This window comes from Melospiza melodia, chromosome 1 (genome assembly GCF_035770615.1).
Source record: "Melospiza melodia melodia isolate bMelMel2 chromosome 1, bMelMel2.pri, whole genome shotgun sequence".
NCBI lineage: Eukaryota > Metazoa > Chordata > Aves > Passeriformes > Passerellidae > Melospiza > Melospiza melodia.
Window position 1 is genome coordinate 111,633,667 of NC_086194.1, and position 16,875 is coordinate 111,650,541.

General features: G+C 40.1%; 1 protein-coding gene across 1 annotated transcript in view; it reads left to right on the forward strand.

The window, feature by feature from the left end:
* GALNT12 (polypeptide N-acetylgalactosaminyltransferase 12) overlaps nt 1-16,875 on the forward strand; it is a 47,237-nt gene that overhangs the window by 6,852 nt on the left and 23,510 nt on the right. The window contains exons 2-5 of the mRNA XM_063164392.1: nt 7,066-7,235; nt 7,954-8,143; nt 11,475-11,660; nt 13,896-14,013. Of these exons, the coding sequence (XP_063020462.1) occupies nt 7,066-7,235; nt 7,954-8,143; nt 11,475-11,660; nt 13,896-14,013 (664 nt within the window). The remainder of the gene's footprint in view (nt 1-7,065; nt 7,236-7,953; nt 8,144-11,474; nt 11,661-13,895; nt 14,014-16,875) is intronic.

Below are 16,875 nucleotides of genomic sequence, written 5' to 3' on the forward strand. Positions count from 1 at the left end.
TTTTGATCTGTCTTAAAGAATTTTGCTTTCTTTGCCACCTCCTTCCCAACCCCCAACTTCTTAACAAATATTTTCTTCTGTTTCAGACTTCGTGTCTTTCTTTCTTGCTTCTTACAATGTTTGTATACAAGGCAGTACAGCCCATTATTATCTGAAATCTTAAGACAGCTTTTGGCAGTCAGTCTTGTCTGTACCTCCTTGTCATTGGGAGAATCATTCTGTAGAACATTAAATAACCTGGAAAACTGTTTCACAATCAAACCAGCTTCTGTTTCCAGAGACTTGATCATATCACAGTGTTGTGGCCTGTAAAGGGGTGGTTTCTCTAACATGGTTTGTTTCAGCAGATGTAATTTAGGGAGCTTTTAGCCAGCCTGCTAGGTTGGGACAAGCAGTGGGGAAGTGTAGGTCAGCATCCTGGACTCACCTGCTTAAGTGTTCCAGCCTTGCCCCAAATAATCTGGCCATTTTTCCAGTTATCAGCACTTTGCTGCTGTGTGCTTTGCTACTCACTCCAAGACACACCTTCTGTAAACTTTCAATGCCTCTTTCTGCAATAGTTGAACACATGGCTTGTGTAGGTGTGTAAAACCAGGTGGAGCCTCTCCATGCCCAGATAAATCTTTTTTAATTAAAAAAAAGAGAAGAAAATCCCTTAACTGGCAGTTGGATCAAGGTAGTCTTATGTGACAAAATAAATTTGGCATGGAAAGTTGGGCAGTGTTTGGAGGAGATAAGAATAATGTTTATTATATCCTTTAATTCCACCGGAGATGTTGCCCTTTTGTATCCCAGGCTTTGGGAGGTGTTGCTTTTGGCTCGCGTGCTGCATTTTATCCATAGATTACTCTCCCACACAGAAGGGTGAGGAGTGGATGTTCAGCTGTATATTCAGCCTGGAGTGAGGGACTGTAACTGTGGGGTGGCTTAGAAACCAGTGCTGCCACCTGTGTCATGCAGCAGGGCTCGGGGTGCTTGTGGATGGATGTGCAGAACTCTAAGCTGCAGCTTGGGCACAAGTAGAAAATGGAATAGAAGATCCCAGTGCTGCTGTGTCCTGTGCCATGGCTTTGGGAAAGTGAGAGAAAGAGATGCTTTCTCCTGGGTGAAGGTACTTGGCAGATTCCAATGCCCACATTGCTGCCTCTGCGGTTTATGGAGTGGGAGTGAAGATGGTGAAACTAGATTGAGATGCTGCCGTTCATCCCCATCAGCCTCATTTATTGCAGCCTACAAAATGCCCCTTTTGAGCACACCTCCTACTGAAAGAGCAGTTTAAGTTGGTGTTTTAGCTGTTCAAATTAAGAAGAGGAAAGGAGGCTGTGTGGTAGGTCAGCATGTCTATGGTCCATCACAACAAACCCAGCCAACCTGGTTCCTAGCCCACCATGTAAAGCCAGCCTGAAGTAGAACCTTGGCAGTGTTTTCCAGGTGACACTGGGATGGGGCGTATATGTCACCTACTGTAGTCACATAAATCAAGTTAAATAATCAGCTTCAGCAGTGACACGTGCTGTTTTGCATTTCTTGAGAGAAGCTGTGCAATCCTGAACTTGCCTGGGGCGCTCAGACTGAAACTTGAAAACCAAAACTTACACAGTATACCTTCTGAAAGCATTAAATAATTGATGAGCAGTTTGTGTTCTTAACCAATCTTTGAAAACTTGGACAGAGAACATTTCATTTTTTTTTGTTGTTAAAATATATGTAACTGTGCATATAGCAGATCAAATTTGGAGACTGAAAGTCTGTTTTCCCTTTCTGTATCATTGTCACAGTTGTGGTGAAAGTCTCAAGTAAGAGCATGTCAGCAACCATTCCTAATTAACTCATGGCAGTGCGCCCAGTGTGCACACATTCATGCTCTCTCCCTGTGTATAGATACACATCTCTTAGAGAAACAGCTCTTTACAAAGAAATAAATTGAGTGATTACATTAATTGACACAAATGTTCTTGAAAACAACCCATTTAATTTTGTTTAGGCATTTCCTGAGTGATGTCTCCTTGGTTTCTAATAAATAACCTATTGTAAAACTTGCTAACAGGAGACTGTGTAGTGTAGTAGATTCCAAGGTTAATTTATTAAACTTGTCAGCTGTTTACTCTTGGTTAGACTGTGATTTAAAAATGCAATGTAAAAAAGGCGAAACCAAAACCCCACAGGAATTTGGATGTGTGAGGATGCACTTTTATGTTTGGCTTCAGTCTGCATTTTGTGGACTTCGATGTATGAGTAGAAGTTGTAGTGAAACATAGAGAAAGAGCAGTACATAGTGAACATGGTTTTATGTTCAGCATTATTTTCTGTTTGTTCCCATTAACAGGTTTAAAGATTTATGGATGAACACATTAAGAATTCTAAAATATAGATGTTGTCTTAGTGTAAATTGCTAAGAAATGCCAAAAGACAAAGCTTTTGTTTGTTTTTTGCCTGTCTTATGCCACAGTGATCAAGTGGGAGGGTCCCTGAAACACCCACCCAGTGTGGCAGAAAGTGCCTGAGGGAAATGAAGGATGATGCTGGAGCATCATAGTGTCCCCGTCTGCTCCTTGGAAGATGGCTGGGGCAGTCCTGGCCATGTTTTGTCTGTCACTCTACTGTGCACAAGGCTGAAATATTGGTCTCCTCAGCCAGGTTTCGTAAGCTCTTGGAGATTTATTTCACACCCAAGATAGCTCAGCTACCTTAGAAGACATAAAACCAGCATGATGACTTCTGTGATAGTGTTGGAAACAAAAGTTTTAATAAAATTCAAAATAACAAAACTCTTTAGAGAGAATAAACTGAGCCAGGTGCAAGAGGTTCTTGCTCCTGGTAAAACACCTCACAAAAGCAATTACTTCTTTGTTCTTTTTCAAGTAAATTTCTCGGGTGGGACTTTTTGGCTTCTGTCCAATTTGCTATCCTTAAGTTTGAGGTGAAGTCCCCCAGATCCTGTGAGGTGCCCTGTTTGCTAATTGAGGAAATAAACTTCTGGGCTTTTTTCCTTTTGAAGGAGACAAAGGATAGTTTTGTCACTTGATCAACAGGGGCCACATTCCTACACGAGGCTTCTGCTTGTGCATTTTCTAGCGAATCTGCAGAGATCAGGTGTGACCAGAGGGCAGAGACTGAGCAGGTGTCACTCCTTTGCATTGCCATACCTGTTGTGGCTCTTATTCTTTATATATCAGTGTCTGCCATTGAAATCTGAGTCCTATTTAAAGCTATATGCATTTATTTTATTGCCTCTAGAAAGGCCTCTTGGATGTGTTGGCAACAGGTTTTTCCTCAGTGACTGATCCTGGTATCTGATAACTGTTACCAAAATCAGGTTGACTAGAGATATGTGTGCTTCTCTGAAGAAAATGAACCCACTCAACATGCACAACATGCCATTTTTAATTTAGGTAATTGTTTATATTAAAATACGAATTACAAAATTATTACAAAACAGTAAAGTTCCTGTGATTGAATAAGATAAGGAGAATTGTGAAGGAATGTTGGATTTCAAATGCATCTGCGTTTATTTTCCATATTTGGAAATTAGTTGCTTACAGGCAACTAATTTCCTTCTGTCTGTGTTATGTTTTTACCAACCATTTGGTAGTTATGATGACTAGCTTCAAAGTGATGTATCACAGCCAGGGGAAGGGACCACATTTAACTTTATTCACAGAAAAGTTAAGGAATGTTCCATAATCAAGCCTCTATAGACAAGAGGGACCCACTGAGGTCTCTTGGGCTGTGCTGGATCAATGGCTTAAGGAGAGTGAGGCGAGTTGCCTTCTGGATCTGTCTTTATGGACCTGCAGAACCCAGATGATCAGCTCAAAGGTAGTTTTTAGGACGAATAATGTGAGATGCAATTAATACTGTCTTAACATGATCCTCTCTATTGGAAAGGACAGTGCTACGGGTTTGAGGGTGGCACTAAAGAGTGCCCTCCTCAGAAGCTGAAAGCAGGTTGCAGTATAGTATGCATAAATAGATGTTCCCAGTGTGTGCAGAAGCATATTTTGGGACTGCTGTCACCAGTTGCTGTCATTTTAAAGGCATACTGTAATTGATATGCATTTGTTTTTCTGAATAATCCAAAAGTAGGAGTGAAATGATTCAGTTGGAAAGTAGGAGCTGGGATGCTTGGCTGACACATGGATAATAAAAGTACATCTTGAAGTTTGCAAGTGTGAATACAGAAGATGGGCTCCTGAGGCACTTCTGTGGTAAACAGGAGTTGAGGAATGGAAAAGATGAGTATGGCCACTAAGCTTTCAATCAGGTTTTGTACTCATAGTGGGTTTTTTAAAATTTTTATATCTTGTGAAGTGGTAATGTTTAGTGTCCATATGCATACCACTTAATTGTTATTCAGCAACACTGCCAAGCATTTCCATTTCAGGGATTCATTAGCTTTTTAAAGATTTTCTTCTGCTATAATTTTTCCGGGGTTTAAATGCTTTGGGTTTGTAATCTCCCGAATGGGATTAATTTTTAAGGCTTAGTGAAACTCTTTCATTACAGAAAGATAAGGAAAAGTGTGCTTCACTTTAGCAACATTGTTTGAGACTGCTAACAGTTGAGATCTTCTAGCAATTTAGCAAGAAGTATGTGTTGGAAATAATATCTGAGATAAACATGCAAATCTGCACAGAAGTTGAATAATATGGGTGGGTTTTTTTGGTTTTGTTTTAATTTGTTTTGTTTTGTTTTTGTTTTTTTAGTAAGGGCATCAGGGTACTGCTCAGGTCAGGCTGGCCGTGCTGGCCAGCAGCCTGCCCTGCTACCATGGTGGGTCACTTCTCTGCACTCCTGTGCTGCCTTCCACCACAGAGCTGGTAAATTAAGCCCATTTTTTAGTGCTGGCCTCTTTCTTGACTTTGGAAACCTAAGAAACGTGTGTTCTGGTATGCCTTGTAGTAGGCTGACCTTTTCCTGCAGTGTGGGGTGCGCTCAAGGAGGGAGGCAGCAATGCACAGTGAATCACAAACAGTGTGGAGATTGCCTTGCTCTGTGCCAAATTATGTTTTCCATCTCCAGCATGTAATTTCAGGCAAATCCATTGAAGTCTTTAATCTATAATTAGACTTATAAGCTTCTTTAGACCTTTTGGGTTTCCTTTCTTTAAATGGAATACAGCATTTTTTCCCCATGAATATTCCTGACATATTTTTCAAAGAATGCTTTCCTGGTATTTTTATTTATTTATTTATTTATTTATTTATTTATTTATTTATATTTTCCTTCAGCTTTCTAAACTGGGTATGTAGCGATCCTATTTCCATCAAGAAATTAACTCAAAATTACCTGGTACAAGTGACTGATGTATATGGATTCTTTTTTCCTGGCAGTACTGAGCAGAAATGTTTTTCAACAGGCTAAATTAAATATGTGTTTCTAAAATTGGATTCATACTGTGGGTTTTTCTGCATTACAATTAAAGAAGTTAATTAAAATGTCACTTGTCACTCCTTTTTCTGTGTCAATACATGAATGTCTGGCTAAATAAATCAATTCTGTCACCAGGTGTTGATGTGAGACAGTTCCCTCTGTGAAAGCCCCTCAGGATAAGTTACAGCCTGGAGGGACAGGCATTCTTGAACTTCACTGTATCAATGTGTGTGTCTATGTGTACTACCTATGTATATATGTCTGTATGCACATGTGTTGTCACGGGACATTCCTGCCATGTTTGAGAAGCAGCCTTTGGGTGCCTCCTTTGCCTGAGTGTCATTTCTCCTGTTGCTTCCTCGTTTTCATATATTTATTACAGAACTACTCTACAGACTTATTGTTTCCTTCATAAGAGTTTTAATATTAGGCACAATCAGATTGAGATTTTTTTCTTTCTGTACAACTGATCTTAATAGATACTGCCTAATCTCCAAAGAAACCTATAAGCCTTTTTTAATTGCAGACACAGCAGACATAAATAGTTTGTTAAAATATTCTCAATGTGCTATAGGTAAGCAGTTTGCATCTAATACAATTTTCTTAGTGTTCTGGGGAATCTTTGTGCCTCTAAATTGACCTAAAGTATTTTCCTGTTGCATTTTCTACTGATCAGTTTTAATTTCCCTTTTCAGCTCCCCATAGCACATGTTCTGGAGGACTCGCTGCTGTTCTGCTACCTGCCTTGGTATCTGTTGTGATTTAGCAGTCTACAGAAGTTGAAGTCTGTCCTTCTGCCCCTTACAAGCCTTGTTGACTGCAGGCAATAAAAGCTGCCAATATGGAATGCTCTGAGCAAAGAGGAGAAATTGTAGAAGATGCCATCGTTATTTTAAAATTCTTCTAAACCAGGGGATTCTTTTAAGAATTTATACATTTGGCTCAGCTATAACTTTCTTGGCATCCTTATGTTCATTTAGGGAAGTTCATATATATATTTATAGGAAATACATTCTGGAGCTTAATCCAAAGGTTTGCAAACTTTCTGGCTCTCCATAGAGCCAAAACCGTGCATTTCTATATCTGTTTTACGCTTCCGTGGATTTCACTATTAGATTTTGCCAGTTGTGGGGTCTCTCCAAATTCTGCTTCAGTGTGCATACATTTCAGTTTTGTTGCTGGTTGTTTGGTTTGGAGGTTTTTTTCCTCTTTATATGTTGCTGTTCCTTCACAGTCGTATTTTTACTGTCTAGCACTTGTTCTATTTTCCAAAGCAACAGTTATCGCTAGTTTATGTTACTGTTTTTACTGCACTTAGGTTTTACATTTCTTTTTTTTTTTCCTTTAATCTGAGGCACATTTTGTTCATTACTTGTTCTTCTATTTGAAATTGTGCGAAAACAGCTACTGCAGCTACACCAGCCCAGAATACCTCCTATTATTTTTCTTTTTAGACATTTTGATAGTTTGCAGAATTTTATTCATAATGCTTCTGTGGAAATGAAACCTCTGTAAGAGCAACTTCCTAATGTCTTCTCATACAATTTTCCACACACATGCATTTCTTTTAAGATCCATTCTGTGTTCTTGCTTGCAGTTAGTAACTAGCATGCAAATGGATTTGAGAATTGTTTCCTGAAAATTATTAAATGCTTTTGCACTTCTACTAAATGTTATCCCTCACCTTTACAGATGCAGAGAGGAGAAATATGATTATTATAACCTGCCAAAAACCTCTGTTGTGATAGCTTTTTATAACGAGGCTTGGTCAACGCTTCTGCGAACTGTTCACAGTGTTCTTGAGACATCTCCGGATATACTTTTGGAAGAAATTATCCTTGTAGATGATTACAGTGACAAAGGTAGGAAGAATAAGTCTAAATAATATTGATTGTTGATGGGCTTTTTTGGTCAGCCAGTTCATAGGAGAAAGAGTGATGCTGTTCAGGTCACATAACAGAAAACTGTACAACAAAGGCCTCTCACTGAAAAAGTTTTTCTTGTAGTGTGCCAGTGAAAAATTTGGCTTATGTACCAAATTTAGTTTGGAATGGGGAAGCACATTTGCTGTGCTGTAACATGAGTGCTTGTGTGTATAGATAGACTACAGTCTGAACAGAGCACTTTGGGTTTCCTGAATTGAGCAAGTTTCGATTGCACCAACGCTCCCCTGGTGTCTCATATAATGACAGTGACCTAGTTCTTTGGTCTTGTTTGAACAAGGGGACATAAAGGCAATGCTGGCATTTTCCACCACACATGAATTGTGTTAAGAATAAAACTTTTATACAGAAAGTCTTAAGTAACATTTGTGAATCTCTTATCAGTGTGGGGATGTATTACAGAGGTAAATGTGAAGCGTTCAATTTCTTCAAAGTAACTGTGATTTGTGTCCAAATCCAGGTTTTGTGCTTTTTTCATGTCCTTTCTAAACATGTATAGCCGAATCTGAGTTCAAAGTACCACAATCTTTAGAGCCCTACTATAAGTGTTATGCTAGTGAGGAGAGAGCTTCCTATAGAAAGACATAAACAAATAATTTCAGAGTGTATTATTCCCTCTTTTCTTGGCTTGTTGCAGAACATTTAAAGGAGACTTTGGAAAACTACGTGGCTGGCCTACGCAAGGTGCGTCTTATCCGCGCAAACAAGAGGGAGGGGCTGGTCCGAGCCCGGCTGCTGGGGGCGTCTGTGGCCAAAGGAGACATCCTGACGTTCCTGGACTGCCACTGTGAATGCCATGAGGGCTGGCTGGAGCCACTGCTGGCAAGGTGAGCTTGTGCTCTGGGCAAGTTTTGTCTCCCCTTTGAGCAGAAGGGGCAAGACAGTTTGGCCCACTTCTGCAGTGGAAAAATGACTCATGGTTCACCAAAGATTACTGCAGTCTGGTCCCTGAGGCACTGCCCGTGTTTGGCGTTTGTCTCCTGGCTGTGGGGGAGCAAATGCAAATGGAAATTTGAGAGATCATGGCATGGTGGGTTTTGATTTTTTTTGCTTGTTTGTTTTTGTGTTTTATTTTTTTTCCCTGAGGACCAAGCTACCTCTTCAGGCAATGGAAAGTTTTGGTTTTCAAGACGATGAGTCCTCACCTCCAGTTTTGGAACTATATTGGTAAAGGAGGCTATTTCTGTCAGCCTGGGTGAGCAGGTCTGGGAAAATGTGTGTCCTGCAAGGCAATGTTTGCATAATGCAAGTCAATAAACTCCATCTTCTTAGTCCTGAGCAAATCCACCTTTCCAGACTGGTTCTGACATAAAGCATCATGGTGTAGGATAGGGAGGAGTAAATGTTATGTCAACACTGATGCTTACTTGGAAACCATCTGTCCTGGGACACTGTACTTTGTGCCTGTGTGGTCTCTTGTTAATTCTGCAGATCTGTCAGACTGTTCAGAAAACTTTGGTTAATTAAAAGCAAACAAACAAACACCAAAAAAACCAAGGAACCTTCCCAAAACTCTAACAAAAAACCCCTAGAAACCAGAACACTAGCCTTCTGTTTCAGCTGAGAATATTTATTATATTCTTGAAGCCTCACCCATGTGTACCAGCAGCCATACATTGACTTTTCCTGCTATGGGTTCAGCCACTGGCACCTCACCACAGCACCTGCTGCTCCTGAATCACATTACAATCTGTTGGTTTTGCCCCTTTTGCTCACAGTTCATGGCTTTACCCCCTTGGATGCCATTAATAAGTACTGATAGATACAGGACCTGAATCAGACCTCCTGATTATTGTGTGTAGAAAACCAGCTTTCTTTAAAACATAATTAAAAAAAAAAAAAAACTTTCCTCATGGCCAGTGTTTTGTCTTGGATCCTATTAGGATTCCCACCAGATACTGCAGAGGACAGAAAAAACAGCCCAAATACAAACTGGAGAGAGACTTCCAAAAGCACCAAGTGTCTTGATGTGTGCAAGTCTTCCTGATTCCTAGTGGGTCTTGTGTTCCCAAATTCCCCACGTCCCTTTGAAATTGTATCTAGAATACAACTTCAGGTTTTTGTTTTCTTAAAATTGTCATACTTACCTTGTTTCTAAATTTCACACTGAGTGTGTTCCAGATAACTGGGGGGTAGATATGATAGCGTGAAGAAAGGAAAAGGGATAAACCTCAAATCACGGGCACAGGTTTAACTAAAAAAAGTGTTTGATGGGGGAAAATCTGTGATTTCTTCACTTCTTTAGCGCACCACTAGATGGTAATCTTGAGGAAGGATTGGGATTTTTTCAACTGCAATTGTCACCACCTGTAACAAGTTAGCCCTCTCTTGGAATTCCTGCCGTTCTTGCTGCAGATGCAGACATGCATCTCTAAGGGGTTTTTCTGCGGCATATCGGACTCAAATGTATGGCAGCAATAACACGGTGTTAGCATTTTGCAGTGCAAACATAGCTGTATTTGTAAGCTGCCTGTGCATTGTACCATCTAGCTAATTTTTAACTTACAGAAAAAGTGATGACTTTTCACTTACTTCACTCCTTTCATAATTGAAATCATATGCCAGCTACCTACATTTACTTGTTTTCCTACTTGTTACAGGAGGAGGAAAATATTTTTACTTTTTATTGGTTTTTTTTTTTCCTTTTCCTCTATGTGTGGACATAATTTTCATTGCTTTGTGCAGTGAGGATTTGTACTAAGTTTTATGCAAGTGAGACGGGAGATAACAACATTTGTATAAGCCCTTTCGTGTGCTCTACCAAACAAGGTGTCAATGGGAGATCATAAAGAAGAAAACAGCTGTTTCACATATTCCCTCCAGCCACAAGAGGCCATTTCACACTTTGGGCAGTCTTTCTCAGCTCAGACAATACTACTTTGGAATTGCTGCTGTTCTCTGCTGCATTTAACCATCACAAGCTACAATGAGCCATTGGTCAGTGTACAGATTTTTAGCCTAACAATCCCATGAGGAATGAGCTTCCTTTGGATTACAGATGTAGTGCATCTCTTACTTGTTTGACAATATAATGTGTTCAGTTATCCTTCACCTCTGAAACATGTAAATACAAGATGCAGGACTAAAGTGCATATCTGCATCTCTAAGTGAAACAAGTGACTGCATTTCACTGAACTATCAGGGTGTGTCTAACTAGACCATGGAAGATGCTAAACAGTGATTTAGGAGAAAGACCTTGGCTTGAGTTTGTGTGCTTGATGTTGCTCCTAGTACTGAGGGGGGGCATTTAGAAGGTGAGGAGAAGGCTAATAATCCCACTGCTTCCTATAAAGATGAATCCTTTTGGAAAGGAATCCTGAAAACCCTGCATGATATTGAGAAATGGGAGGAAGGGATTTATCTCCTTGTAGAAGTAAACCTGCAAGAAATGTCATCAGCTCTGATGTATTCGTAGTATGATAAAGATCTGGACTATCTTTAGATCACCCTTGTATTAGGAATGTCATTCTGCAGTGCTATCTTGTTTCTCCTTTTCATCTCCTATGTTGCCAGGGTTTCTTGAGGCCTCCTTCAGTTGTGTTTCATTGTTGGAGGTCTAATTCCCATGTTGCAGGTTTGGTTTTTTCTAAGCTCAGGGCTTCTTTTTGAGTTACTGTACTCACTGCAACATTTGCAGATTATCACAGTTACAAGAACAGCCATGACTTCAAGGGCCAAGAGTCTGGCTGGTTTATTATTCATCACTGTGAAAGTATGCAATCAAACTGCTCTCTTAAACAGCTACCTGTACAAAAGAAAATGAACACTTTTTTTCTTGATGAAGTGGTGCTGGCTATGGCAGCCAAGACAGATGCTGAATGTGTTATCTCAATCCATCTGGCATATCTTGCTTCCACCATCCAGGAAAGTTGATGCTTGCCAGTGCAGTTCATCCTGATACATCCTCCTGATGTCGGAAAATGGGAGTTATTCTTGTATTTATTGTATCGTCATTTCCTTCTTATTGCAGCGTGAATTGAAAAGGAGCAAAACTTCATGTTTGGTATTGTAAGCATTCTTTGTTCCTGTCAGTTCTAGTTTTGGGGATTTTTTGGTTTGTTTGTTTGGTTTTTTTTTTTTTTTTTTTTTTTAATTTTTATTTTTATTTTTAGAGGTGTTTCTAATGGAAGTCACCCTTTTGTTTTAAAACCTTACCAGGATTGCTGAAGAAGAAACAGCTGTTGTCTGCCCTGTTATTGATGTTATTGACTGGAACACATTTGAGTACTTGGGAAATGCTGGTGAGCCACAGATCGGTGGATTTGATTGGCGCCTGGTCTTCACTTGGCACAGTATCCCTGAAAGAGAACAAAAACGGAGGAAGTCCAAGACTGATGTGATCAGGTTAATTTTTATGCATCCTCGAAACTGTCCATGTGTTTTTGATTTCACCTGAAAATGCCAGGTGCTGAAAGATATTTGGGAAATGAACATACATAAAAAGTATGTATTTTGTTTAGTTCCCCATTTTTTCCAAAATAGCTCCTGTTTACCATATTCCTGGAAAAAACAGTGCTCTAAAAGCTGAAAATCCTGTTTCATCTTCCATGTGGAAAGCCTATTGCAAAGTAGGTTCTTGACTCCTCTAGACAAACTCTTACAGATGCTTACCAGCACATGGAAAGAGTGTAACTGATTAACTAATACTGGAGGATGCCCTCTGTGCAAAGCAAAGAGCTCTGTGTTGTAGAGGAAATGTATCACGGGCAATGATGAAAAGGGGAAAAAAAAATCACCAACCAGTAAGAAGGTAAAAGCAGTTTTGAAGATTTTTTTCCTGTGCTATGTAGTTCACTGTGTGCTATTTTCAAAGCTGAACCATTTTGCCAGCTCTTTACAGGGGTGAAACAGCACAGCTCTATCCACTATGATTTCTGTGAAGGACTGCCTCACAGAGCTCAGGCTGATGTCTTCATTATGGGTTTTAATTTTGTTTTATTTTAAAACAAGATGCCATCAATTGGTACTGTTTGTCACTCAACATTGTATATTTAGGAGAGGTGAGAGAACAGAACAAGCAAGACATCTGGATAATGGGAATGGTAGACAAGATCCTGATAGCTGAGGATCTGCCATGTTAAACCTAGCCCCATCTGCTATGGAAGTTTCTGTATTTCAGCAGTTTATTGAAGTCAGTTAACCTGTTTGGCAATTTTAATACCATAATTTTGTTAGTACTTTTATCTGTTATTTTATAGACCACAAAAAATATGGAGTTACTAATTTTTCTCAGTCTTTTCTAAGTTCCTTATCATGATATTAATTCCCAGTATTTCACAAATACTAATGTACTTACACTCAACAGAATGAACTTTTTTTTTTTAAATGGGAAAAGTGAGGTAGTAATTGAGTCTTTCTCAGCATGTATTAGTCCATGTCGTCCTTAAAAAAAAAAAAACAAAAACCAAATGGATTAAATATTTTTTAAAACATTTAGTTCAAATATGATGCTTTTTTTCTTCATGATAAGAAGAATTGTGTTTGACAAGCCAAGAGGAAATGATGGGGGATAAAGTTTCAGGGTAGCCTGAGGACTGGGAGCTCGACAAGTGTCTGGAGAAAGCAGCAGTGCTGGGAGTGGTGTCACCAACAGCCTGGTTTGGAGAGATCTGGAGGGAGACAGAAGGACTTGACTGGTTATGGAGTTTATTTTTCCTTCTGTCTTGTCTCATCTCATTCCATTCTTTGAAACAACATATGACAGTGTGAGACAGTGTTGCTTCAAAAAGAAAGCTGGTAAAATTAGTTTAGACAGATTTAGTGTAATTGATCATTCATCTCACTTTTGTTGATATTTACCTCAACAGCAATTTAGTAAAATTCACATAATGCCAGATGAACTTAGTTCTAATCACCATTATACACTTGGCACTTTAAAGAAAGTCATCCTAAAACTGTAAACAATAGGGAACAACATTGAACAAATACAAATTTATGTATATGTGCACACTCTACCAAAATAGAAGTATATCCCTTAAGTGTGCTGTCACTGTGGGCCATGTGATCTTCAATGAGGACCCAGCCATGACTCCTGTTGTTTTCTTTTTCCCAAAACTTAGTAAAAAATTTAAGAACACACAGATGGTTTCTTTCTTAGAAAGAAAACAAATCTCTTTAGGGGCTATATTTACTTAATAATTAAAATGTGAGAGTTTTTTTTAATTTATATTAGTGGTATCAAGAATGTTGGTTTTAATTACTAAAGCACAAGTATTTATTTAATTATTGCTTAAGTAAAATATATAAGGACACAGCACTTAAAATTTCAGAGCCAACTAATACAGTTCTGCCACAAAGAAGTAATGTTCTGTTATGTGAAGAGGCTCTTCATTTACACACAGACACTGCAATTGGGAAAATGTATTTTAACACAATATTTTTACATTCTGGTGTTGCTTCAGGTATGTTTTTTTTAATGCAAAATTAAATTCAAATGGCCTCATAATAATTGATAAATTTCTGACTGTTACTTTGTATCCACAAAAGACTGAGAAAATAAAAATATATTGTATTTTCTTATCTGTTACATTGGTTTAATATTTTTTTTATTCAGTTCAGAGTTTGTATTCTCTTTCATAGGTCTCCAACCATGGCAGGTGGATTATTTTCTGTGAGCAAGAAGTACTTTGATTATCTTGGTTCCTATGACACAGGAATGGAAGTCTGGGGAGGAGAAAACCTTGAATTCTCATTTAGGGTAGGTGGCTTAATTGAAAGTTTCTTTTCCTCAGAATACAACAAGTTCCTGTTTCTTTCTTCATGCCCTTTTACTTAATGAAGTAGCTAAGTGCTAAGAAGGGAGCATTTAGGGAGTATCTTGTTCTTGCACTTCAGGATCACTGTACTTTTCTTCCAACTAGCCATTTTAAAGCAATTTTTAAATACATGTCTTTGTTTTGAGCTCTAGTATAAAATGTAAAAAAGGGCTGTGATACTAGTGGGTGAAGGTTACATCCTGCAGCTTGAAGGAGGTCATGGGGAAGAAGATTTGCAGTGCTTTGATGTGACTCAGAGTTCTTGCTCTGGTTGATGGAGCAAGCAGTTCCCAGAGGGGCAGCAGAAGGCAGCCCCTGTACTAATTTTAAGGTCTTTTTCTGTTTCACCTCAGAAAAAGTTTGTACAAAGGTTATAAAAGGTGGAAGATCTCCAGTAACTGTAGAGTTGTGCCCACAGGAGGCGTGACCAAGTGCTCAGATGTGAGTCAGATAGCTGTAATGGAAAGGATTTACAGCAGGAAAAGAGAGGAGACACAGCACAGTCCAGGCTGATCAGCAAAGCAGAGTTCTCCTCTGCTCACCTTTACCAGTGCTGATTCCCACTGAGCACTGGCTGCCTGTGCTTTACCCCAAATCACACTTAGCTCATTGAAGCCATCCAGTGGTGATGTAAGAGGGATGCCTCTTTTGGCTTTCATGGAGTTCACAGCTTATTATCCTGGATTACCCTTGTCTGTTCTGCCCATCATCTGTTATTTTTGATGGTCATGTTTGCATTTCTCTGAGTCATTGACTCATGGTTCAGGAGGATTTTTGGATTTTTTACCAGGTGACAACAGATTTCAAGGTTAAATAGCATTTTAATGTTACAAAACCACTTTCTTGAGAAAGGAGACATCAGCAGACTGTCTCTCTGGATGTCTGTGTGTTAACCAGAGAAACATGGAGTTTTCCTGGCTGCTGTTATGATTTCCTGCTGCCTGTAGTGCAGAAATCGTAGAAAAGAGGGTATAAAAATAAGGAACAAAAATTATTAGGAATAACAAGCACAGGCTTAGAGTTGATATGGTTTCTCTCTGGAGGAAGACTTGTCAGCTGGAAACGCTCTTCAATCTGAGTTCATGACCACCTCCTTTTTCACCTAGGGAACAGTTTCTGGCACATAAGCCCAAGCACAGCCTAGTCAGTAGTCTTGGTCTAGTTCAGCAGGCCTCCACCTGAAGGGAGAAGAAGTTCATCCACGTCCATCAGCCCTGGAACCTTCTGAAGCAGGAGTCTCTGGTCCCGGTGTACCCAGAACTTCAACTCCTTGAAGAAAACCTCTAATATGGCACATTTGGCATGCAGTTCTTGGCTTCCTGTTCTTTGTGTCTTGCTTTTGGGGAGACCAAGGCTTGCATGCAGCATGACCCTTCCTTTTGGCTCAGAGTGCCCCAGTCCCAGCTGCTGCTTTAGACGCACCCTTCCATTGCCATTGACCTCTGTGAAGCTCTGGCAGCCAATCTCATTTTGTACATCACAGGTTCCCTGAGCCAGGGCTCCCTGGGATGCAGCAGCATGTGTGAGCAGTGCCTTTACTCCTTCAGCATGCAGGACAGAGGTCTCCTCATGGGAGAGAGGAAGCTTCAGAGGTAGCCTAGCACACAGGAGAAGCACAAAGGGAGCAGCAGAGTCCTCAGGAGGAGTGCACAGACACTCTGCAAGGGTCTAAGCCAGCATGTAGGTGCAGGTGGTTCAAGCAATTCCTGGGAGACAAATGATTTAACAGGACAGGCTGTGCAACGGCCAACAAATATGCCTGGCCAATTTTCCTAGTGCAGATTGCCAGTAGCATCTGGGTATTTGTACGCAACATGCTTTGCTCTGTTTGATTTGGAGCCCTTGTACTTGTGCTCTGTGTGGAGAGGATTTTTGTGGAACAGAGCAGAGTGCTATGATGCTGTTTAACTGTGTTCTTTTGGCTGCCTGCAGTGTTCCAAGAGGTCGGAAGGGATAAATCATTGTTAGTGTTGTTGTCCTTGTGTTTTCTAAACCTGTCAGACCTGAAAATTAGGAGCAGAACTACTCAAAACTGCTGTAAATTAATTTATTGTTGCTCTCGTCTCTGAAAACACCACTCTCTCCCAATGACATGAAAAGACTTGTCCTCAAGCCTCCTCTTTCTTGCACTTCGATTATTCTGAGCTGAAGAAATTCTCTGTGGTTTTGAGAGGTGCAACAAGGACAAAGCTTTCACTAAAAGCACGATGACTAAGAGAGATGGAGGCTACGTGCTGAATGCAGAATCGAGTCAATGTACCTTGATTTTGGATTGCTTAATGCTATTTGGCTGGATAAGATTTCACTTCATGGGCATAATGGGCATTGAAACTCCTCTTTCTGAGGGATTCAAAACATGCTCTTTCATCTTCTCCCTCTTGTACTCAGAGCAAAGGGAACCTGGTTGCAGCTTCTGTCCCCTCTCTGCTCTTGGTCCTGCAAGTGGCACTGCAATGTAAGTTTGTTTCTGGACCAAGGCTTAATATGTCTGTGGTCTGTCCTTCAGCCTACCATGTGCAAAAAGGTCTTTCTTCTCAAAAAGGTTCCTGCCCATGAGCCTGGGTGATACGCCTCAGAGCACCTGGGGTCTTCTCTCTTCCAGTATTTTTGTATAGTTTCTTTTTGTCTGGATCTGGAACTCTGTCTTGTGTTGAGAGCAGCCAGGGTGAGTCTGTGTCTGGGGTGCCTCTCCACCCACCCAGCTTCCGGCAGATTGTGCATGAGCACCACACTGGGGGCTTAGCCACAACTTGTCAAGAAAAAATTGCAGCAGAGAGAGAGCAGCAGAAACATAGGGTTTTCCA